Source organism: Vipera berus (genome assembly GCF_964194415.1).
Source record: "Vipera berus genome assembly, chromosome: 2".
Lineage (NCBI taxonomy): Eukaryota > Metazoa > Chordata > Lepidosauria > Squamata > Viperidae > Vipera > Vipera berus.
This window is the reverse complement of record NC_138203.1, coordinates 162,648,505-162,675,198: the sequence shown is the minus strand read 5'-3', so window position 1 is coordinate 162,675,198 and position 26,694 is coordinate 162,648,505. Positions and strand designations below refer to the sequence as shown.

The 26,694-nt window shown below is 39.3% G+C and overlaps 1 protein-coding gene across 1 annotated transcript in view; it reads left to right on the top strand.

The window, feature by feature from the left end:
• Window positions 1-26,694, top strand: part of RPTOR (regulatory associated protein of MTOR complex 1) — a 437,560-nt gene that overhangs the window by 255,706 nt on the left and 155,160 nt on the right. Inside the window, exons 11-13 of the mRNA XM_081318296.1 lie at window positions 12,710-12,811; window positions 17,627-17,710; window positions 18,802-18,912. Coding sequence (XP_081174422.1) covers window positions 12,710-12,811; window positions 17,627-17,710; window positions 18,802-18,912 — 297 coding nt within the window. The remainder of the gene's footprint in view (window positions 1-12,709; window positions 12,812-17,626; window positions 17,711-18,801; window positions 18,913-26,694) is intronic.

The window sequence follows — 26,694 nt, the reverse complement described above, 5'->3', positions numbered from 1 at the left end:
CACATTTCATTATATGACACCTATGAATCATTGACCCAATTGAAGAAAGATGCATGCAGCAAAGTCCATACGTATTACACAGAGATAATTTTAACTACACCCCTTGTGTTGCCTCTTAAGAATGAGAAAAAAATTTCTTAGTGTTGGAAGATCTCACAGGATACTTTTAGATATTATATATAATATGATAAACATATATTCATACATAGCAGTATAAAAGTCCCACAATTATTCATAGTGTTTTATAAAATCAAAGGATTTTATAAAACCTGTCAAGGTTTTGTAATCTAAAATTTGATACAGAAGAAAATCAGAAAGGCGCAGGAAGTAGAATGTACAATGATTCCAGCAGTATGAATAAAGGCATAAATACAATAGAACATAATAATTTAGGAGATTAGGATATATAGTAAATAATTACTGTGATATTGTTTAATGTGATTTCCATCATCAAAACTAGAAGCTGGTATAAGTAGTTCCTTCCCTCTCTCCTTGTATTCTAATTCCTCACTATGAAATTCCCCTTGTTAGTAAGTTTGTTTGCAAATTTATATGGCTGTCCATCGTAATCAAATAACTGTGCAGTTAATGAGGTATAAAAACAAATACACACACACATACACATATATACACAAACACACACACACACACACATATACACACACACATACAAACAATACAAAAAAACAAATATGCCAGGTAAAAATAATTAACTGTCAATCAAAACAGCGAAAACATAAACTGAGCTCCCATTAACATCCTGACCTTAAAGCCTGAGGGAAGAGCCAGATTTTTAAGACATTCTGAAAATCCAGTTCTTAGAATCTGATTCTCAAGAGTTTGCAGAAATTATTGTTACGATAACAGGCCTCTTTTGATCAGAAAAATAGCACTCGCAAATCAAAGCCTGATGTGGGTTGATATTACATTTGGGTTCTTTGTTAGCTAGGTGCCACCAAATCGGGCTTGAACTATGGTAACTAAATAGACAAATACTCACAAGTACTCAACCTGTTGCTCGTAAAACAGATATATAATGGTTCTAAGAACTGTTACAGTGGTCTCCTTGATCCTGTTCATCTACTTTATTTTCACCTTTCTTCAACTGTGCTAAGTAGTTGAATTATTTTTTTTTAGTCCATTATATACTGACTTCTCATGCTCAGAAAAAGGAATTTTCTGTTTATTTACAATTGCTCAAGACAGCAGTCGGTCTTTAACTTCATGATTCTTCTTGCAGTCCATGATAGTCTTGGCAATCATTTCCAGATCCTCAGTTCAAAGACATCCCCCCCCTCCCCTCTCTCCATCTCATTCTCAATGCCCAGCTTTCATAGCTACACATTACCACTGGAAACAATAATGCTTTAGCTATTCCTATCACTACTACATTATCTTCCTCTTCTGGCATGATGTGGGTTTCTCTAAGCATATGACATGAGGGGCGCATGAGATGGACTTTGTAATTTGTTAGCTAACGTAGCGTTGTCTTAATATGCAATGAACCAGATTTCCACTTTCTACTTTTATTTTCCCAGTGAACTTTTGTAAGTGTTCCTTTTACCTAAAAAAAATAGTATAATTAGTAATGTTTTGGTCTCTTAGCTTGAATCCAGTTATCTTTTCCAGCCTTGCCATTTTTATTATATATATTTCTCTATATGAAATCTTTGTATTATTTCCTTGCTTATTTTGAATCACTCTTTCTCCAATCTTATCAATCTTGCCTCTTCTGAAGAATAATCAGAATTGCTGGCACATTCATTATTCTTAATATATTCCATATTATGGCATGATCTGCAGATCAGGCCTTTCGGCAATAAGTAAAGTAAAGCTAAATCTCATTTTAATATGCCTGTACTCTTCATTATTCATTTTACATTTGCTATCTGATCAAACCTCCTGCTGGCTTTGAGGAATCTTCCTGTTTTAAGTCATTTCTCTCTCCATCTATTTCTCTATTGTTCCTTGTAAGATTTTAGGAAAAACTTTTCATGAAGAATTGGTGCAATGGTTTGGTAATTCTTTTGCATTTTCCTTTTTTTTGTATAGACATAGTAGGCTAGTTAATCTGTTCCTTCTTTTTTCCCCCTCACATAGAACTAGTGGTACTTTAACTGCCTCTTCTGCTGTAGCATTAAACAGTTCAACCCTAACCCTAAGTGGAATTTTCCTGCAATGGGCGTTTTCCCATGTATTTTACCAGGAACCATAGATAGGGCAGGCTAGAAAAGTTAGTACCCTCCTAAGCATACCCACGAACTCTGAATTTATTGGCAATGTTTACCAGGAAACATACATAACCATAAGTCCATGGTGGTGAACCTATGGGACGTGTGGCATGTAGAGCCCTCTGTTTGGGCATGCGCACCGTCGCCCCAGTCCTAGGCCTTCAGTAGGCTTTTATAAAACCTTTTTGCTTTAGACCTCCGCCGCTGTGTGCAAAAAAAAAAAGGTTCAATCAATCAATTTCAACTTCTCGGGTGAAAAAAAAAGATTTCGCAAAGTTGGAATTATTTGATTGAACTTTTTAGTCCCACCCAGTCTGCCATTACCACCGCAGCCACACCCACCCAATGGGCCATGCCCACCAATTGGCCACACCCACCCAATGGGCCACGCCCACCTGGCACCCGACGATACATAAGTGGGTTTTGGGTCACAATTTGGGCACTCAGTCTCTAAAAAGTTCCCCATCATTGGTTTAGGGTTAGGGTATATCTCTGAAATATCTCTGAAATTGTGACCTAACATAGGGCTCATATTGATTAGTTGTCTATAATATGATGCAGCCAGGAGAATATGTAAACCACGGAGCTTTGATACAAGGTCAAGAAACATAACTGAGCCTGGGGAGCAAGGAATCATTCAAAAATTTGGGAGAGATGGTGACTCATTCATAAGAATAGGCTAGGAAGTTTAATAAAATAAAATGGATGTGAAAAAAAGGCATGGTAGAAATAGATTACTATAGGGCAAAGACCATTCTAAATATTGATAGGATTGAAAATTATTTTGCATTGCACTAGTAATTCAGCTAGTCTCCCTATCTACCAACCTACTTAACCATAAAAGTGATGGTGTTTATTTTAATTTTTGCTCACCATATTTAAGAGAGTCTATGTAATAATACACTGCTTGACAGGGACTACAATATTCGGAGCTTTTTGACTAGATGTATGATCCTAAATGGATGAAAATGCAATAGGAATATATCAAGTGTTTTTAAAAATGATATTACTAGCAGTGACAACAGTAAGCAATGGCTTTTAAAAATGAATTCTTCCTCTACAAATGATTAAAGTCTTGAACTTAATTATTTCAGAAATAACTAATATACTACTAAGCCATTTCAATAATTTTAAAAACCATACCAGTACAACCTGTACTTGGCACAAAGTATCTCTGAAATTTCTGCCTGTAAGGGAGCATGAATCTAATTGTATAAATATAACATTTTTTCGTCTCATGATCTTTGAAACAAGCTGTATATATTTTTTAACATGTTAATGAAACATTATCTAATGCCATTTTGAGAAATTTCTTATTTGTCAATAAGAAATGCTTTGTTATGCCATAGATTGTTATGCTTGGTTTGATATCCTGGTAATACTCATAATAATAGTAATAATTTTTTAAAATAACGTATATATACTGTAGTTTACTTTTGTATTTCTGAATGCCAGATATATAAAAACTACATAAAATAACTTGAGACAAATTGTTCATTTTCTGAGTTCTGTAATTTGAGATCCAATTCTTTATAACATTATAGTTTCAAAATAGCATTTGAACAATCCCAGCCTTATTTTGTCTTGTAATTTTGATAATTATCATTTCCCTATATTAGCTCTATTAGGAAACTCGGTTTGGTCTTAGTTTGCAGAGGCAATATAAGAAGTGCTCAAAAAGAATTCTATGACTCAAATGTACAAAAGTATAGTTTAAAATTCTATGAAGTCTTCTATTAAGCCAGATATTAAAGAAAAAGAGAATGGAAAAGGAATGGGTGTGGAGAATGTTTAGAAGATGAAGAAATCAAACTTGTTTACACTGATGCTAAATATTGTATTGAACTGAACTTAATTTTTTATACCTTTGATTTATATTTATTTTATTTTTTTAAAAGCATATAACTCCAATCTGAGACAGAAAAGTTATCTGGTATTGCTAACCAAATCTTGGATGCTTGTGGTCTTTCTTTTTTATTTATTTTTTTCATTTATTTATTCTTAGAAGGTAGATTTTATAATTTTCAAAGAGAAAAGAGTGTAATACTAAGATTAGTACAGGTTTAAAACTATAGAAAAATAGATAGTCAGGGTAGTACACATTCTTCATTAACTATGGTAATTGGGACTAGAATTTCTGTCACTTAGAGATGCGGTTATAAAGCATGATGTCATCTGACCATATTCATAATTAATGATTGAATCTCAGCAGTTTCCAATTGCTGTCTTTAAGCAAAGACCTCCTTGCAACTTCCTGCCGGCTTCCAGTAACTGAAGTCAGTGAGGAAGCCGCCAGGAAGTTTCAAGACGCAGGCTGGGATTAAGGCTGGCTGGCAGGCAGGCAGGTTAGTGGTTGACGCAAGGTGTGGGAGGGTGCAGTGCAAATGCAAAAGGGACTGGCATGGTACAAGAGCAATGAGTTTGGGGTAGCTGCTGCCAGTGGTGCAAGGTTGTGCGAAGGCCTAATGCGGCAAGACATAAGCATTGTTAGGCTTTGGCTAGATGCTGCCAGGAGCAGGAGACTTAGCAGAGCAACTTGTGGTCTTCTCTGTCAGTTTTGCCATTGATCTTTGCTTGTGGGAAGCTGGCAGGAAAGATAGCAAATGGTGATCATGTTGCTATGGGACATTGCAGCTGTCGTGTGTGAGACAGTTGCCAATTATCCAGATTGTGGTCATGTGACTGCAGGGGTGCTAAGCTGGCTAAGCTTTGAGGACCAGTGGTATTGGTTCAATGCCATCATAACTTCATAAATAGTTGCTAAACAAATGATGGTTAACTGAAGACTACCTGAAATAGTAATTATAATAATGTAAATAATCTAATTTAAGCAGTAAAATAAGGGCAAGTACCCAACAAATCTCAGATAACCAAACAAAATAATGCACCATTAAAAACATAAAGCACTATGAAGTATTTCATACCCACTCTCTAGTTAAAATATGTGTCTATTGAACTTTAAAAATATTTGGGTAATAGTTAAAAATCAGTAAGGACAAATTATAGGTAATAAACATGAAGAGGATATTGTTGATAATATAAATTGTATGTCAATTTTATATAGAGGAATCAAAGATCTTTTCCAATACAAGGTGAATAGAATTGTTGCAGCCGTTACAATATACAGTTCAATATATTTTGAGGCAATATATGGTTTAGTAAAATGTAATAAAACATCTCAAAATGAATTCTATATGAATTATTTTCCAATATTTGTTGCATCTTGAACATTGCAACCGCATAAAGAAGAAAATCCGTTCATTGCATTTTGAGCATTTTGTAGAAAAGCAGTTGCTCACTTTGGTAATCGTAACTGGCGTAATGTATCAACAATCAAATATCTAATATCAATTATATTATTCAGAGTAAAGTTAATATTTTTCCATTGGAATTCCTACTGTTCCAGCTCTGTAATCCTATTCAAAATCTGCTTTATGTACTAATTCATATCTAATTTCTCAGGATTGCATTGTCTAGGAAATTACCCTTTAGCAGAACTTCAAAATCAAACAAATTTTGTAGAAGAGTAGACAAAGCAAAACTTTATAAGTTTCATTTCTATGTTTAGTTCCAAACTGATAATATAATTTTAAATAGGGTAGTGGGAGTAATAGTGGGCGTTCACTGTTACTCAGAGGCATTTTACTATAGTTACTTTATTTCAGATACATTTCAGTAATCTGATAATATTATAAATAATACAAATATGTGTCATTTGTAAATCATAACTACTTTGTTTTTACACACACACACACATATGTAATATATGTAATGTATGTAGTGTGTGTGTATGTGTGTGTGTGTGTGTTATTAATGGTGTCATCACTACATTTTAGTATTCGTTTTTAATGTTCATCAAATTTAGGATATTAATTTCGTGTATTTTTAAAGCAGGATTTAAAAATACACAAAATTAATATCCTAAATTTGATGAATATTAAAAACAAATACTAAAATGTACAGTGATGACACCATTAATGATAACACACACACATATATACACACATATATACATATGCATATACATATATATACATACACACCCTTTATTACTTTTACAAATAATTCAAGGTGGCAAACATATCCAACATACCTTCTTCCTTCTATTTTCCTGACAACAACCCTGTGAGCTGAGAGAGTAACTAGCCCAAGGTCACCCAACTGGCCATCATGGTTAAGGCAGGACTTGAACTCACAGTCTCTTTCTTTCTAGCCTGGTGCATTAACCACCAGATGAAACTGGTTAAATAGTTTCTAAAAATGAAGAGAGCTAGCTATGAACATAGATGTTAAGGTTCAGATAAACTCAACACCATTCTCTCTGTTCCCTAGAAAAGTGTTTTCCATTGCAGGAAGTCTAAATACAATCATTACCATGCTTCCTCATTACTGTAAAGAAACTTCCAAGCATGAGATATAAACATTATTTTGTCAATTTTCCCCTCTCCTTTTGCTACAATAAATTTGAGAAAGAAAAGTATTGCAATGTGATGTAGATTAAGGTTGGAGGCAAGAAGACATCTAGACAATGTTGATGTCACCTCATTTACATTCAGAAGCAGAATTCAAAGGATTTAATTTGGACTCATTCAGTCAGTGTTCTAACCTTTTTAATATTATCTGATCACATAGAGCTTGCCATTTTGTGCTGCTCTTTCAGTGATTCTAGTGCATTCTTTATTTTCTTTTATATTCTCAGTTCCTCAGTTTCAGAAACTTCTGCACTTAGTGGCTTCTTTCACATTTTATACCAAATTGTTGGATAGGATTTGTCCTCAATACTCCTTTCCAAAACTGTGTAGTTGAGTATTCTACCTGCCTGGCAGTTGTTTTTAAATTGCAAGTGGACAAATTGGACGATGACGAATAAATGACAGTGCATAAAATAGGGTCAATTTGTCACTGAAATTAGCAGCAAATAAGCTAACTACTCTATCAGGAACTAAATAGTAGGAAAGTCAGATTACTGGCATTTATGACTATGGACTTATAAGTATAGTATAGATAGGAATACACTGAATATTAGAGATCATCAGCTGTATCATTTCAAGTTTCAGGAATGTACCATTTAAATATTTCCCAGTAAGAAAAATACAATATTTAATGGCTACCCCAGGGTACTTTTTTAATTAGCTTAGAGCTAACTGGCTTTAGATGATGTACAAATTAAAGCATGGTAGAATGCCAAGCACATGGCAGTATAATACCATAATAAATGACATAGATTACAAATAACAGAAAAGCATGCAAGAAAAGAATTTGAAACCAAACAATGCAGACTATACTGTGAATTTTAAAAAGTTGAGGACAGTGGAAAATTCTTGGCTTTGCACCAAAAGGTTAACAGTGTAGAGACCAGATGGGTTTCCTATTCCAAATCCACAATTCTAGGCTAAGTCCTTCTGTATGGATTTGCTAATTTCATCTGATGGGTGTGTGTGTGTGTGTGTGTGTGTGTGTGTGTGTGTGTGTGTGTGTGTGTGTGTGTGATGACTATTTGACTGTCATCTGAAAATGAACAGCCTCTGTCATTTTTTTATTGCCTGTAGAAAAAGGCTGTAATCCATTTTCCTTTCTAAAAGGTATCTCAAATGAATTCTGACAGCTCTTTCTAGCCTCTCCAATTCAATTTAAAAATATTTTAAAGGGGAAAGCATGCCCAAACATGCTTTTTTATATAAATATTTTATTAATTTTCTAGATTTACAATCATAAGTACTTAACAAAGAACGTGTTGTCTGGGTCCATTAGTAATTCAGTGGTACATATTAACTTCCTCAAACTAGATCCAATACTACACCATCCAGTGCTTCCTTGATCCTCTCTTCTTCCAGTGGTATACACTTTTCCACACTAGGCAAATACAATTCTTATTGCTGTTAATATATATACAATTGAATATCAACATCTTTATCACATTTTTCTAATATTATACATACTATCAATAGTGTCAGTTTAAAATATCTTTTCTAACCAAAACATATCTCAATTGTATTTGCACTTAAAATCCATTTGTTCAATCAATATCCGGTTTTTCTTGCTTTTTTAAAATTTTGATTTCCCATCAATGTTCAAAGTGTCTCTACTGCTTATAGTTTTCTCATAATAAATTATATTTGGGTAAACAAAAGATTCTCTTATTCAGACCCTCTTAACATTTTTGTATTTCCCTTCTCATATGAAAATATGGTATTCTAGTTGCAGATCCTATCTTTCTAGTTCTAATAACACTTCTATTTCTAACAATTATCTATTCTCTTAGCCATGTTCAAACATCTATTTAATAGTATAATATCCGAGTTAATGGGTCAAAATCTCTATTTTCTTCAGTCTTACTCTAGCTTTCTTCCTTTGCCAACTAACTTTCCAAGTCAATGCATTTGAATCATCAAGTAGTTCTTTCTATATATTTTGTGTATATTGTTTGGAATTTTATTAAAGTATTTTTTGGAAGAACGCTCAGCCCATTTATATTCATTCTCCAATTTTCCACAATTCTCCTAACAGTTTTATCTTCCATTCGATCAGCTCTTCTTCCTTATCCTCAAAAGTGTTCTGAGATCTTGACAAGTAAGATCTTTTTTTCCATTTCCGGTATTGTTGCTACATCTTCTAATTCTTCGTTTGTCTGAGTCTGTCTGTTGATTTCTTCCTTTAGGTCCTCCATCTTTGGATCCGCTTCCTCTAATTGTCCTTCTATTTTCTGGGTTACTAGTTCCTTCTTTGTAGTCGTTTTCTGAATTTGTAGATTTAGATTAGAAAATTTCTTTTATCTCCTTTGCATTATTTTTAGTCTCATCATGAGCTAAGGCAATTGTCTCTTGTATTGATTTCAACATAGAAAGAATTTCTTTCTGAGATTCATCAACATTTTCTTGTTGGGGGATTTGAAGACAAGTGTTAGGGATGGTTTTTTTACCATTTAAAGCTAACTGTGGAACATCCATTTTGTTTTTGTATGTGATCTTTATAGTCCAATCTATTTAGGGATTTAAAAAGTTTCAGTCACTTGTCATTTGAACTCCAAGTTATCCAGCCAGCCTATCAATTCGTCCTTAACCCTCCCCTAAACAAATATAAGCAAAATTCAAGTTTTTCTGTTTAATGAAAAACATCTCGTTTCTGCCCAGAGAGGGGAAAAAAACAATTAAAAGATGTTCATCAATCAAAGGTTTATAATCCAAAGTATTCCATCATCTCAATCAGTAATGCATGTTTCTTCTACAGGGAAATAGTTCTACAACACAGCTCTAAAAGTCAGTTAGTATTTATATTTGTGGTCCAGGCAGGCCAGTTTCAAAATAGTGTATCATCTTTGCCACAGAGATAAGTAGCCCAAGAGGGTTTTTTCCCCTTTCCCCAGCTGCAGTCTTCAAAAGTGAAAGTTTCCAAGAACAAAATTCTTATCTGAGTCTGGGCTTCCTTTAACCTTTAACCTTTAACCATAATAAATTGTAGTGCCGTGATTCGCCACTAGATGTCATTGACACCGTTTTCCAGCTTTTTAAATCCAAACTTATATTGCAAGCTTTTCAAGTTTCTTTTCTAAAAAAGTCTCAAAAGCACTTTTAGTCCCCAAATTTTAAAGCTATATATCTGTACTGATTCCAAATTAATCTTGTAATTTTCTGTTTTCCCCCAAACAATTACTTTGCCGCTTTTCTTTTCCTGAGGGAATGGGGCAGACATTCCCCTTCCCTCTCTGATCAGGGAGGATTCTTTGCTTTGGGCAGGTTTTTTCCAGGAAAAAGTCTTAAAGTCATAAAGAGAGGATAAAGTCTCATCCAGTTCCATCCACGTTGCTCAAAAGTTGCTTGTTAATACTTATTTTCTTTGGTTGTCACCATCTTCTGACTGGTCACACGAATGTAGCCAGTCTTTCCCCCACCGGTTTGGAGGGCTTCCTCATATCAAATGGAAGGGCCGCAATCCCTCTGCAATCAACGAATGCTCCCTCCTTCTTCATTGCCTCTCCAGGGTGACTTTCGACCCTTTTTAGGGTCTCCAGCAGGGCAAAATCGAATGTGGAAAACAGAGCCCCATCTTCCTGCATCCGTTAATGCTGCGACGCCTAACCGGAAGCCCCCAAACATGCTTTTTATGGGGGCAATGCATGGAAAAGAAAATTAGAGAAAATAGGGAACAGTCCAAAATTGTTCATGCCATTCTGCTTAACGCTGTGAAGGAAATTGCCTTTGTAAGTACATTCAGTTTGTCAAAAGTTTTCTAAGGACACTGGTAACACTACTTCAGATAGTTTTTAATAAGATAAGTAGCCTGTTATTATTTTTAAGTAGCTGTTTTTTACAAGTAAAAAATTTATAGTAGACTTCCTATTAGTTTTTAGACAACCATGTTTTCAGATACTGTGGATCTGCACCTAAACTCATAAAATTGCTGGAAAGAGGATGGCAATGTTTACTGCTCCTAATGGATGACATTGTAAATTATCCACTGGTAACATACTAAGGACAGGAAAAATATTTTGTGACCCATTAGGGAAGGCAAGTCTATTTTCCTGCCTTCTTAGCACTACATCATGATCATCAACTCTTATTGTGTCTGAAAACCAATTATTTCCTTGCTGAATTAAGTGCACCCTACATGTTAGACATATAATATATTTATAAAAGGAAGTACAAGATGATTCATCCATTGTACAAAGAATTTTTAAGTCACTGCCAAACATAGCACCACTGTTGGCATGGGAACTTTTCATTTGTCACAAGCAGTTTAGCTATAGCAGTTCATCAACATGTATCACTTGAAGCAGCCACTTGTTATTTATTAATTTACTTACTTACTAAGGCATTTATGCTACTAATTATCAGAGGCTTTAAGTGATTTACAGAATGGTGCAACAAAGGTTAAAAATAAAAATAAAAAAATCCAGCATTTGAACTATGACAATGCCATTCCATTAACTTCCAATGTCTTTTGTTGTTGGCTGTAGCTGCCAGTCACTGGATTTCAAAGATGAAATGGATAGTGGACATCAGCTTAATTATACTTAGTAAAATGTTATTATTTCTATTTACTTACATCAGAGACCCTTTTCTGATCAGCCATGACAGATGCGAGAGGCCAGCTATGGCAAAAGTCCATGCTGCATCACTTTTAGAAAGCAGATTTTTAGCACATCATTCCCCTTTCCTTTCCAGGTTCAGTAATTTAACACAGAAGACCTTTTGAAGATGGGCACTGTTCAGTAATGCATACAGAGATATCCTAAGACATATTGTCCTATCAGCTTAGGGAATAACAAGGCCATGTATTGGTTTCAGGAACACAGTACTTGCCATCTGGTACGTGCCAGTATAGTCCAGGTTGCTTTGCTAAATCCCACATCCACAACCATCTAGAACAGGGGTGTCAAACTCAATTTCATTGAGGGCCGCATCAGCATTGTGGTTGCCCTCAGGGGGCCGGGTGGGTATGGCCAGGGTGGGCGTGGCCTACTGGGTGGGTGTGGCTAGAGTGGGTGTGGCCTACTGGGTGGGCGTGGCCAGCTCTACATCGTTCGCATCAAGGGTGCCTATGGGGGCCCGGGCAGGAGTGGGACAGATCTGAGGGTCTCTGGCAGAAGGAGGGTCTCTGGGCCAGGACCAAGGCAGTGGGGGCCGTTCCCTCACTTTTTCCAGGATGGCTTTGCGGGCCACATGAAACCACTTTGCGGGCCAGATCCGGCCCCCGGGCCTTGTGTTTGACATGTCTGATCTAGAATCATTGTCACTTTCTTCAGGGCAAGTAGCGATATTAAGACATTCACTCCACCCCACTTTTCTACAACACTTTCCATGCCTTGGTGAATTAACTTCCTCCTAGCAATATTTTAGAGGGTTAACTAGGATTACGTGCAAGGAGGCTAACCAAATCATGCTGTCAAAAAGCTGTTCAGCTTGTTGCCCTAAATAGCTAGTTCTGTTCTTCTTTCGAAGCATTATGGTATATTATCAAGTTTATTGAAAAATAAACCGACATAATAGGGCTCACATATACAGAATAGCAACTAACATGGAGTATTAAAGCTATGCAATCTCATGTGTAATCGTAGTAGTCACACACATTAAACTCAGTGGTTTTATATACATTGGAAAACCTCCTTATGAATGGAGGGGTGTTGACTTACAAATCCAGCAGATAAATTTTTACTCTAAATCTGCTTCCTGTTAATCAAAATCCAAATAACCATTATCAATAAATGCTGCAACAAGTGGCAGGAAGATAGCCAGGTTAAATTGTTATATGCAGCCATGGTTGCTATACTAGATCACGGGTGTCAAACTTGATTGCGTCCCATGACATATTGTGACGTATCGCAATGTTTATTGCAGGGATGCTGCAGTGGTCATAAGTCACCTTTTCAGTAACGTCGTAACTTTGAACGGTCACTAAATGAACTGTTGTAAGTCAAGGACTACTTGTATATTTGTTGGCAAGTAGTTTAGCTTGATTCCTGTCCATTGTTTTCTCTACAGCACAGCCCATTCTTCGCTGAACAGCTTACAGCCTTTCAAGTCTGGCTAACAATGGGAGTCGAAAACCGCAATCCTCCTGAACAGCTCCCTATCGTATTGCAGGTGAGTTGTCTTGACAGCCTGCTGGACTACTAGCTTAGCTGAGGCTGCTGAATTGTGGGCAGCCAGCCAGCTGCAAATTTGTCTGTGTATTTATGGACATGCCTTTCTGTGACTTCTTTGCTCTTTGCCAGATGGTGTTTGGATAAATAAATTACATGGATGGCACTGGAGACTAATTGGAGCTCATTGTTTGCTGGGCTTTTGCTGATACAGACACATTAACACACAAGCAAAATCCCATTCTCCCATCTAGCCACATGCTCTCCGTTAAGCATAAATTGACATTGTAGACTGTTAGCCTTTTTGCTACAGAATTTCACTCAGCTGTATAGTCACAAAGCTCTTGTTCCAAGCAGCTAGGTTTGATCCATACCTGGCCTCTTACCATCCATAATCAGTGGCTACTGGTGGCAAGAGGGCCTGGTAAGAATAAATATTCCCTTAATAGTATTAAGTGATTTTCTCTTGTTTGCTCTACACAAAGAGAAACAGGAAAATATTCCAAATGCCATGTTCACACTCCAGGCCAGAATCTGGGGAGGAATGTTTTTGACAAGAATATAAAATACTATCAGTTTTCTCTTCAACTCTGGCTAATTCCTGTATGCTTTATCACTGTTCCTAAAGTTGAGAAATAAAGTTATGCACATTTAATAAAAAATATTGAAATAGACAATTTACATGTAAATAAATGATTTCATAACCAATATGTTCGCTTACTACATGTGTTTTCTGGTAAATTTAGCATCTAGTACAGGGGTGTCAAACTGCCGGCCCGCGGGCCGGAGCGTCACGGAGAAACCGCACCCATCCCATTTTCGGCAATGGGAAAAAGTTCCGATACGTCGTGCGACGTCATGTGACGTTGCGAGTTTGACATGCCTGATCTAGTATATGACTATAGTTTATTTTGAAACACATTCATCTTTGCTCTTTTCCATATGTTCAAAAGCACCATCATCATTATAGAAATTTACTAGGGTTTACTAAAATGTCACAGTTTACTATCCAACTTTTCACTGTTTCATCAGGCAGAATGTTCAACAAAGTGGGAGGAGAAGCAAAGGTTTGGGTACAGACTAGGTCTCCCAAGTCAATAGTTCCTGAGATAAAATTTTCAGGATGCACATCATTATAGGATACATTCAGGATTACTGAGGTACAAGAAAGGCTTTTCCCTAATTATTTAAGGGTATTCAGTTTACCAAATATTCCTTTAAGAATAAACAACTATTGTATTATTCAATTGGGTTTTTTTATAATTATACATTTATGTTTGAAATCTTATCTGGTTATAATACAAAGCAGTTCTAATTCTGAGTGGAACTGGATAAGTAACAATTGCCAACATTCTTTGGGGATATTTGATTTTGATTTTGATTCCTTTCCTTTCCCTTCCCTTCCCTTTCCCTTCTCTTCTGCCAAGAGGAATATGGGTACATTATTCTACCTATTCAGGGGCATCTATTTTCATCTTGTATAATGGGAAAAGACTCTCAGTCCAACTTAGCAGCGCTGTCTTGTAGTATGGGTGACAGCGTCATCAATCACTGTCCAACCCTTCAATTTCTACAGTCTTTGAAGTCTGGGAGTTTGTTCTGGTGATAGATGGACAGTTTATCTCTGACAAAGTGGTGAGACAGACAGATTTCTTGTCCAGCAAGAGATATGCTGAATGACTTGACAGAAGAGAGCTGCACTGATAATTAATTTTGCAGCAATACTGAAATGCCCACCTGCTTCTTCATGAACAAGAGTGATCATACTATTGCAAAAGCCCTCAGAAAGGTAGAGATTCATTAAAGCAAGTACTATCACATTGTTTCATCAAATTTGAATTACTGTGCAATTAATTAATTTGCTCAAAAAGGTTCCCCCCAAGGGCATTTTTATGCTTTGGGCATAATGCCAGGTACCTATGCCAAAGGTTTTTCCAGCCACAAAAAAACTGCTTTTATGACTGTTTAAAAAGAATCCCTTTAGAATCTCTGTCCTCTTGGGAGAAGCATGACAGAAACAGATCGCTAAAGCAGGGAGGGGGAAGAAGTGGCACATGGGTGGTGGGGAAAAGCTTGGAGCACGTTAATCCTTAGGGAGGGATTTGCTTTCCAGACTGTATCTCACACAGCTCCGTAGGATTAGTAGTTTCCCTGTGGAGACAAAGCCTAAATGTAGATGCAAAGGGTGGTTTTATTTTAGTCACCGGCACTGGCTCTTTGACCTGTGCTAGCTTGTAATTTTAATAGAAAATCTCCATGTATTTATCCAATCCTTTGAATTGATGGTTTGATATTTGCAAATCTACTGAATGTGTGTATGTGTGCGCATGAATAAAAATCTCACATCCCCTGCCTGTTGTGTCTATTTCCCTCTCTTGTTCCCAAAACAATTGTTCTTATTATTCTACAGGACTCAGAGGTTGATACATAAGTCCTAAACCAAACTAAAATGTTCATTTTAATTGTGCATCAGATAAAAAGAACTTTTATCACATCCTATTTCACAAACAAAATACTGATCCTGAAAATAGTTCTATATCCATTTCTAGAAATCAATATAGCTTTTCTTATGCAGCTTGTGAAAATATTGTATCTGGAAAGACTGAAGCTTTCCCTTCAATTTTCCCTTAGACTTACTGAGTGTCTAGAGAGCATGGGCTTTTGGCTTGCCTGGGCTGCATTAAATGAAAGGAAATGTCTTGGACTGCAATACAATATATATAGTTAATGTACATAAATATCATTAAAATGATATATTAATGGTAAAAGTTTATGACGTAGAATTGCATTATTAGCTGTCCATGGCCACATATGGACACCCTTGATCTCGAGTATAGGTGCTTTTTAAATTGCTTGCAGGTGTTGCCTACTATAATGGTAACCCAGCCATAATAAACTCTGAACTGAAATCTACTCTGTGTTGGTATTGGTGTATATACATGGAAAAGTATATCTTCCACAAAATAGAATCTCACATTTCAGCTGTTGAACAGAGAGACCTGTGAAAGGATAGGATAAAAAACATTGGCGCTTATTAAAAGCCATGACATTAAAATTACAAGACCTGCATCGCGGTGTTATGTCAATGATTCATTACACAGTTTTTACCAGTCATATCACTATACATAATATGTAACAATACACAATAATATCAATAAATGATCAGTCAAATACAATAGATGATGCTTAGATGATACTGCTATTCTCTTCCCTTAAGGCCTTTGGCACAACCAGGTTTTTAAAAGTTTCCAGAAGTTCATGAGGGACAATTTCTTTTATCAGTCCACTCTCCTTTGACCTTTTTCTTTCTGGCTGGTGGAAAAAGGAAAAAAACAGCTTGCTCTTTAATATTACATTAATTTTATATTTGTTAGAGTGCAGTCTTTAATATAATATGAGATAGACATCAGAATTCAGGAGACAAGAATGAAAGTGAGAAAAAGTGCCACTATTAAATAAGAAGGAAGAACATTGTATAATGCATAAAAGTATTGATTTATGATCCATAACACACAAAAGTGTTGATATATAATCCAGACTGAGAATCTTACTAAATTAAAATAGAGGTGCATAGAACACATCTGAATCCCAAAGCTATAAATATAGTTTATTCTTCCAAAAGTTGTTTCTGAATTACAATCTTCTTTTGACAGAAAGGGAAAATTATTACATATGTGGGGAATAATCTTATTAACTGTATTTAATTTAATTTAACTTTAATCAAACATAATGTTACCCTTGCACTGCCCTCTTTCTGGAGTGCAATCCACAGCTCAGCACTCAAAGTTAAGTGTGGAACTTAGATCAGGAAAGGTTGTATATCCCTGACTTCAAGCAGAGTTAGGTTTTAGCCTCCTAATATGAAAGGTACAATGTCAGTCTCCCACATTAGGGAGACCGCCTTCCCCAAGAAACAAGGTTAATTGGTTGTGGGTCTAAAGAGAGAGTGGCCTGACTGCCTGTTTTTGACATTAACAGATTGCTAGCTTTTTCTATGACAGCAAACTGAAAGCTAAAGAATCATCTTATTATTTGGAAACTAAGAAATTCACCCTCTGGCTTGTGTGCAGTTTCTGACTTTGAATAGAACACTTCTCTGATCTTTGTTTCGAGTGGAGTAGAGAGGAATGGAGTTCATCATGTATTTAAAACGGCAACGATGGTGGTGGTGGTGGGGTTACATGTCTCATATCTGACAGTAAATAAATGCCTTATGCAAAGATCTATACTATTAGTGGTACCATTTCTTGAAGTGTATTCATTCTGAATAGTCTGTTTCTGGTATTTTGGAAAAACCTGATTCGGGCAGCATGGATGGGCAGACTGTTACTTGCTGACTGCATGCTGCCTCCCCCAACGCAGTTGCAACACCTTGATGCCATTGTGCCAGGGAGTGAAATTGTCACTCTTTTTGTGCATTTAGAAAGCGTGAGATGGCCATAAAGGGAGCTTTAAGCCTTGCAGAAGCCACTTATTCCACACATTAAAATCTCCCCAACTCCCTACCCTCACATTTGAGCCACATTTTGTCATTTGGGGAGTTCAGGGGCAACATGGTATTGTTTTTAACTTCTCCAATAAAACAAAAGAGCAAACAACAGCCAAAATGTTTGGCCCTATCCACTTCAATAATATTATTCTTTAAGTCTTGTCCTTTGCAGTCCACAGGTAGGAAGCAATGGCAGAATGTAAGTCTCAGGTCCAAGGTCATTATCCAGGCCAGGATGATGATCAAAAGCTCTGAAATCCAAAATAATAGGCCTTGTGTGATTTTGTGGTTTTTTATGTCAATTCTTATTTTCTCTGATTTTTACAGGTATTGCTGAGTCAAGTACATCGGTTACGAGCTCTTGATTTACTTGGCCGTTTTTTGGATCTGGGTCCCTGGGCTGTTAGCTTGGTGAGTCAATATTACAGACTTTTTGCTGAAAAAGGAAAGACACTTTTTATGTCATCAACATGACTGATGAACTTATTCTGCATGTGGAAAATAATGTTCCACGGAGACGGCTGCTATATGTTAGTAATTGGACATCCCCAGGTCACTATAAATCAGGCTCTCAGAGTTTGACCAACTCTGCAAATGGTTGAGAATCTTGTTATCTTCTGCAATTCCCATCTTTGTTCAGCCTATTCCATTCCATCTGAAGCTGGTCCTAATGATATTAAAAAGATGTAATTGGACTGTTCAGGTACTTTCTTGTGGGCATGCTGGTAATGAACAATTTCCTAGAATAAAATGAGAATTACAACTAGAAGAGCTTCCAGCTATTATAATTTTTATTCACACAAGGACTGTCTAGACCTTAAAAGGAGGCTGCTTAGCACCATGTAAAAATCGGAGCTGTTCCAACTTTGCTTTTTAATTTAGAAAACAAGACAGAAACTTTGAAAGCTGCAGTGTTAAAATGAAAAATAAATTGAGGGAAAGGGAAAGGATGTGGGAGGTTAAGAAAGAATAATTATGTTTGGGTTTTGTGCACATCCGAATAAGTTTAAAATCTTAAATAGTGGTGCAATTTAAAGATTCACATTCAGTATTTTTTATCAAAATGTCATTTTCCCTATTAAGAAATACACTGATAATTTATCTAATAGATTGTGACTAGATTTGAGAAAACTTACTCTATATTTCAGAACTTTTGCATAGTGATTTTCCAGACAGAACAATTTTCCGTATCTCTAAACATCATGATCAAATGAAAGATGTGCTGTAATTTTTCAATGTTTAGCAATAACACACCTGAATGAGTTCCAAATTGTCATATGGAAAACTACTATAGTCCATTAAGTACTGAACAAAAAATTTATCAGTCAACTTTTGGTAAAACCAGATAATTAAAAATATTGCACAGCAACTAGGAATGAAGTTGACAGGAAACAAATGTGCAGATATTAGCTCTTTAACATCATTACTGCCAGAGGTGGGGGCAGGAAGTTCTCAATGCCAGTCCTATATTTATATCCTTTCTCAATTGTCTTTTCTGTTAGGCTTTATCTGTTGGCATTTTCCCCTATGTATTAAAACTGCTTCAAAGTTCTGCTCGAGAACTAAGGCCTCTACTGGTTTTCATCTGGGCCAAAATCCTTGCAGTGGACAGTGTGAGTAACCATTAAGTGTTAATTGAAAAAAGCAAAAATACTATACAGGTGGTCCTCAACTTACAACCATTCGTTTACTGACCATTCAAAGTTAACAGTGGTACTGTAACTAAAAAAATGGCTTGTGACTGGTTTTCACACTTAGGACTGTTACAGCACCCCTATGGTCACATGATGAAAATTTGAGCACTTGTCAACTGGCATGTATATATGACAGTTGCACTGTCCCGGGATCAGGTGATCAACATTTGTAACCTTCCCAGCCGGCTTCCAATAAGCAAAGTCAGTGGGGGGGGAACCAGATTCACTTAATGACCATATGATTCCCTGAACAACAGTAGTGATTCACTTAATCACTGGGTCAAAAAAGTGATAAAATGGGACAAAATTCACTTAACAACTGCCTTGCTTAGCAATGGAAATTTTGGACTCAATTGTGGTTGTAAGTCAAGGACTAGCTGTATCCGTGTAGGGCTTTTGGATTCACTTACAAAAGGTACTTCACAGCACATGGGAACATGAACATTGCGCCTGCTTGCAGCTCTTTAAAGGTCATAGGGAAAATGTTGCTTTAAGGTGTTACAAAGAGAGGCTATATTCAAACTTCCAGACATTCCAAGGCACAGCCTTATAGAAAACTTGAAAAGTTCTCTTTCCAATGATTGCTTGCCTAAAAGTAAGAAGAGTTGTTTCCAGATGAAGGAAGAGCTACAAAATTAACATTGTCTGGTGGTTGAAATTTACCGTATATACTTGAGTATAAGCCGAATTTTTCAGCCCACTTTTTGGGCTGAAAAATTCCACTTCGGCTTATACTCCAGTCAACAAAAAAAACTTACCGAGGACTTGTGCGCGGCCGAGGCTTTGGTGCTTCCGGGATCGCCCGCACCTCTCCCAAGCCACCGCCGTCCGAGACCTGCCGAAGTTTGGGGAGGTTTGGGGAGGTGCGCGCGCACCTCCCCAAACTCCGCGCCTTGCCTGCCTGCTTCTTTCCGCAGCGGAAAGAAGCAGGCAGGCAGGGCGCGGAGGAACGGAGACTTGCCGACGTTTGGGGAGGTTTGGGCGCCTCCCCAAACCTCGGCAGGTCTCCGTTCCTCCGCGCAGACCTGCCGACGTTTGGGGAGGTTTGGGCGCCTCCCCAAACCTCCCCAAACGTCGGCAGGTCTCCGTTCCTCCTGCCGACCTTTGGGGAGGTTTGGGCGCCTCCCCAAACCTCGGCAGGTCTCCGTTCCTCCTGCCGACCTTTGGGGAGGTTTGGGCGCCTCCCCAAACCTCGGCAGGTCTCCGTTCCTGTTTGGGGAGGTTTGGGCGCCTCCCCAAACCTCCGCAGGTCTCCGTTCCTCCGCGCAGACCTGCCGACCTTTGGGGAGGTTTGGGCGCCTCCCCAAACGTCCCCAAACCTCGGCAGGTCTCCGTTCCTGTTTGGGGAGGTTTGGGCGCCTCCCCAAACCTCCCCAAACCTCGGCAGGTCTCCGTTCCTCCGCGCAGACCTGCCGACCTTTGGGGAGGTTTGGGCGCCTCCCCAAACCTCGGCAGGTCTCCGTTCCTGTTTGGGGAGGTTTGGGCGCCTCCCCAAACCTCGGCAGGTCTCCGTTCCTCCGCGCAGACCTGCCGACCTTTGGGGAGGTTTGGGCGCCTCCCCAAACGTCCCCAAACCTCGGCAGGTCTCCGTTCCTGTTTGGGGAGGTTTGGGCGCCTCCCCAAACCTCGGCAGGTCTCCGTTCCTCCTGCCGACCTTTGGGGAGGTTTGGGCGCCTCCCCAAACCTCGGCAGGTCTCCGTTCCTGTTTGGGGAGGTTTGGGCGCCTCCCCAAACCTCCGCAGGTCTCCGTTCCTCCGCGCAGACCTGCCGACCTTTGGGGAGGTTTGGGCGCCTCCCCAAACGTCCCCAAACCTCGGCAGGTCTCCGTTCCTGTTTGGGGAGGTTTGGGCGCCTCCCCAAACCTCCCCAAACCTCGGCAGGTCTCCGTTCCTCCGCGCAGACCTGCCGACCTTTGGGGAGGTTTGGGCGCCTCCCCAAACGTCCCCAAACCTCGGCAGGTCTCCGTTCCTGTTTGGGGAGGTTTGGGCGCCTCCCCAAACGTCCCCAAACCTCGGCAGGTCTCCGTTCCTCCGCGCAGACCTGCCGACCTTTGGGGAGGTTTGGGCGCCTCCCCAAACCTCCCCAAACCTCGGCAGGTCTCCGTTCTTCCTGCCGACCTTTGGGGAGGTTTGGGCGCCTCCCCAAACCTCCCCAAACGTCGGCAGGTCTGCGCGGAGGAACGGAGACCTGCCGAGGTTTGGGGAGGTTTGGGGAGGCGCCCAAACCTCCCCAAACAGGAACGGAGACCTGCCGAGGTTTGGGGAGGTTTGGGGAGGCGCCCAAACCTCCCCAAAGGTCGGCAGGTCTGCGCGGAGGAACGGAGACCTGCCGAGGTTTGGGGAGGTTTGGGGAGGCGCCCAAACCTCCCCAAACAGGAACGGAGACCTGCCGAGGTTTGGGGACGTTTGGGGAGGCGCCCAAACCTCCCCAAAGGTCGGCAGGTCTGCGCGGAGGAACGGAGACCTGCCGAGGTTTGGGGAGGTTTGGGGAGGCGCCCAAACCTCTCCAAACAGGAACGGAGACCTGCCGAGGTTTGGGGACGTTTGGGGAGGCGCCCAAACCTCCCCAAAGGTCGGCAGGTCTGCGCGGAGGAACGGAGACCTGCCGAGGTTTGGGGAGGTTTGGGGAGGCGCCCAAACCTCCCCAAACAGGAACGGAGACCTGCCGAGGTTTGGGGACGTTTGGGGAGGCGCCCAAACCTCCCCAAAGGTCGGCAGGTCTGCGCGGAGGAACGGAGACCTGCCGAGGTTTGGGGAGGTTTGGGGAGGCGCCCAAACCTCCCCAAACAGGAACGGAGACCTGCCGAGGTTTGGGGACGTTTGGGGAGGCGCCCAAACCTCCCCAAAGGTCGGCAGGTCTGCGCGGAGGAACGGAGACCTGCCGAGGTTTGGGGAGGTTTGGGGAGGCGCCCAAACCTCCCCAAACAGGAACGGAGACCTGCCGAGGTTTGGGGAGGTTTGGGGAGGCGCCCAAACCTCCCCAAACGTCGGCAGGTCTGCGCGGAGGAACGGAGACCTGCCGAGGTTTGGGGAGGTTTGGGGAGGCGCCCAAACCTCCCCAAACAGGAACGGAGACCTGCCGAGGTTTGGGGACGTTTGGGGAGGCGCCCAAACCTCCCCAAAGGTCGGCAGGTCTGCGCGGAGGAACGGAGACCTGCCGAGGTTTGGGGAGGCGCCCAAACCTCCCCAAAGGTCGGCAGGAGGAACGGAGACTTGCCGAGGTTTGGGGAGGTTTGGGGAGGCGCCCAAACCTCCCCAAAGGTCGGCAGGAGGAACGGAGACCTGCCGAGGTTTGGGGAGGTTTGGGGAGGCGCCCAAACCTCCCCAAAGGTCGGCAGGAGGAACGGAGACCTGCCGACGAGCCGCGGCCACACAGGGTATTCCTGTGTATTCAGGCTTGCAGAACGGCGGATCGGCTTATACTCGAGTCAATAACTTTTTCCAGTTTTGGGGGGTGAAATTGGGGGTCTCGGCTTATACTCGAGTCGGCTTATACTCAAGTATATACGGTAACTTTTGGGCCTGCTGTTAAAAAAAAGAAAAACAGCTTTGTTTACATCTTTTTCTCTTTCATTGGAAATTGACTGTTATTACCTGACAATAAATTTAAACTGATTTCTGCAAGAATATAGAAAAATTGGGAAACCAAATTTTGTAATGAAATATAAAATATTTTTAAACAGTGAGTCATTCAGCTGGGGAATTACACCTTCATTGAAAACTATAAAATATCCATTATTAGGCTATCAGCTTTTGGGGCCAAGGAGTAGAAAATACACAGTAGATGAAATTTTCGAGTCTGGACATGACCTCTACTCTCTAACCTAAGCTGAAGTTAAGCTGACCTCTACTCTCTAACCTAAGCTGAACAAATAAAATTCTCAAAGTCCAAACCATTTTTGCTGGCTAATTAATCTAACAGATTAATACTATCTAAATAAATTGGTCTATTTTGGAATGAATTCCTTCAAGTAACTTATAGGTATGAAAATAAACCATGCTGGAAATATGATCATCATAGACAATAGTAAAGTGAAGACTCTTCATTTTTCTCTGACTATCTAGTGTTTTTGTAATCTAATATTAGTTGTATCTATTCTGTACCAGACAATATTTTATATGTGGACAAATATTCCTTTGCTTTTCATATACTTCTGTTAGTCTGCCTGCTGTGTTTACAAATGTTCAGCATACATTGCACATTAAAGTAATTGCAAATGAAAATTATTAGCTACTGCAAAAATTACAACATCAAAAGCTTTTTTTAAAGCCTAAAATTCTACATGTTGTTGTTGTTTATTTATTTATTTGTTTGTTTTTATTTATTTTATTGGATTTGTATTCCGCCCTATTCCCGTAGGACTCAGGGCGGTTTACAGGGCAGTTAAAACCATGAATACAAAAAATTAAAAACAAATAAAACAATTAAATTAAATTCAAGCCCCAAGAGTAAATCTAAAACCCAGTTAAATTAACAACCCCACAGTCTGGACCAAACAGATCGAAGAGCCAAGTTTTCAGGTCCCGGCGAAATGAGCGAAGGTCGGGGGCAGTCCTAAGTTCTGTGGGTAATTGGTTCCATAGGGCAGGCGCACCCACAGAGAACGCCCTTCCCCTGGGAATAACCCGCCGGCATTCATTAACCGGCGGTACCCTGAGAAGGCCCTCCCTGTGGGGGCGCACAGGACAATGGGAAGAGGATGCTGGCAGCAGGTGTTCCCTTAGATAGTCCGGACCCAAGCCATTTAGGGCTTTATAGGTCATTACCAGCACCTTGAATCTCACCCGGAGGGCAACCGGAAGCCAATGCAGCTCACGGAGAAGAGGTGTTACACGGGAGTATCGGGAAGCTCCCATCAAAACTCGCGCGGCTGAATTCTGCACCAGTTGAAGCCTTCGGGTGGTCCTCAAGGGCAGCCCCATGTAGAGGGCATTGCAGTAGTCTAACCGGGAGGTCACGAGCGCATGAGTGACTGTACGTAGAGCATCTCGGTCCAGATAGGGACGCAACTGGCGCACCAGGCGAATCTGGGCAAAAGCCCCCCTGGTCACGGCTCCTATATGATCTTCCAAACTGAGCCGTGAATCCAGGAGGACTCCCAAGTTGGGAGCCCTATCAACGGGGGGTAATACCTCATCCCCTATTGTTAATGATGGAGAAGGCTGGTCAGCCCGAGATGCCGGTATGAACAGCCACTCAGTCTTGTCAGGATTGACTGTTGTTGACTGATTCTTTATATTGCCTTGTCTGATTAATGCTCTTACCACAAGCAGGAGCCATGATCAAGCTCTGGCATCTTTTCCCGCTAATCTAGAGTTATGTTTAGTGTTATTAAATATATTTTGAATAATGTCTAAAAGGATTTTAGACAGCAAAGAAAATGAAAAATAGTCCTCAACCTGTTTTGGAAAAAAGGAGCTTATCTTTGATGAATGTTTTTGCTTAGCTGGGCAATCAAACCTCCAGGTATAATTCAGAATAAAAATATATTCACTGAATAAGGCATGCAACACTGTGCAGATCTATAACAACAATAACATTTGTCTGTGGGAGTAGAGGACATAATCTCTTCTTTGAAAATGGGACCAAGAAGGATATGGTCTTATTTATTCAAGCCATGATTTGCTGCCCAATACTAGGAAACTTAAGAGGACAATGTATTTGTAATATTGCAATACGGTGTTGAATTTGAATACATTGTTAATTTCCCTGACAATTTCTCAGAGTATTTTTTTTAAAAAAGCATAAAATGTAAATGATGTCTGAAGAGGAAGGATAATGATGTGAGGAAAGGGAATTGTCCAGTGCCTGACCACCACTACTCACAAGTGCCCAGAATTGCTTGGTAGCAAGATGGGCAGCATACAAATAAATTAATAATAATAAAATAATAAACGATCCTCTAATAAGGTTCAGGCCCTGATGAAGGCATTTCTGATGTGGCCATTGTGTTCTGGAGCTAGTTGTTTTTTTAACACTTATGTCAGAGAATGATGACTGTGGGCAAATATCCTAGGAGCACAACTTAAGTGTATTACCTCAGTTGCTGTAATCACATACTAGAAACTGTAGTTTTTTGTATTTGCCATAAGAATAATGTTGCAATTGTTCTTTTGAGTTGCTTCTTTAGAATTGTGCAATGGGGAAAAAATCAAATAGTAGAATTAAGGAAGGGGGTTACAGAGATATTTTTTTTTTCAATTTGATGTCCAACTACTGCTTTGGTATAGACTTACGAGTTACAAATTGAGCTGTGATTCAGAAAATACTCAGTTCATATCTTCCCTCTGTATGAATTTAGTGCTAGACAGATTAATTTCTCTCAGCTATCACATGTAATTTAATAATACCTTAAGTCAATGCCTTCAAAGGTTGTTGTAAGAATTACAGTGTCTGGAAGTGCATGATACTGTGGAAATGACAGAGCATAGTGGGTGGAAAACTAATCAGTATTCTAGATGTCCATAGGAGAGCAAAATGCAAGTATAAATAACACAACTTTGAAGCAGACTTAGTTTGAGCTTGGCTCAGTTAGAGAGCTGTGCTTCACTATATATAGTTATTTTAAAAAGGATTTGTCCCTTTCAGATGTCTTTGCTGCTGAATATTATCGGAACTTCATAGGCCTTACTGACAGATAAAGGAAATCTAAGTGAACAAATAATACCAAAGGTTTTAAAGACTTTTTCATACATTTTCATACATTTTTCATACGTGAATTATCCTGACTGCTGATGGCATGCAAAATATCTGCACTGAACATAAACAGTGAAGTTCAAAATACCTACTTACTTTCTTCCTGTTAGCTTTTAATGTGTGTTTCCCTGAACAGAAGTATCTTCGATATTTTATTCTTTTGGCTGTAGGATTAACAAATAATTTGAAATGCAGAAAGGGAAGGATATTATCATTATGCAATAATGCACATTCCTTTAGCAGCCTGTAGAATTAATGATCTGCCATTTAGTCAGTATAAATAAGGAGGAATGAGCCTTTCTTCTGAATATTTTTGTGCATGCTTTGATTGAATATCTCTTGTCCACATGAACATTTCATTCTTTGAGTATAGTTAGTTTAAGGTATTACTTAAATAAAATTCTTTAATTGGAAATAAGCAGAAGTTTGTTTTTAAAAAAAGAAATAGAAATATTTTTAATGAAAAGAATGAATTTGCTTTCTTGTGTATAATTCCTGAAATCTGAGTCTCCTTCTGAAGATGGCTATTTTCATTCATCAAAGTCAGGAAAAGAGAGTTGAAAAGGAAATAAAATATTTTCCCTGGTTCTCTTAAAATGCTTGGAAACACTGGTGGGCTGTGACCCAAAGGTGCTTTTTCAAAAGGCAACTGTACTTTCTTTGTTTTTTCCTTGAAGACGTTTAGCTTCTCATCCAAGAAGCTTCTCCAGTTTTTAGATGAAAAATGAAATGTCTTCAATGAAAAAACAAAGAAAGTACAGTTGCATCTTGAAAAAGCGCCTTTGGGACAACCATGACCTGGATGATTGAGAATCTCTATAGACATCTGATAGGCTCTGAGTTTCTTTTGGTGCTTTCTATCTCAAGGCAATGAAACTGAGATAATAGTCACAACCCATCTTCACTTCACCTTTCAGCCTGGCACTTGTAAATCTATGTCCAACCTTGGTGGTTCACTCTGCAGTTCCTCCTTCCTTCCCCTCTGTCTTAATTTCCTCAACAGGT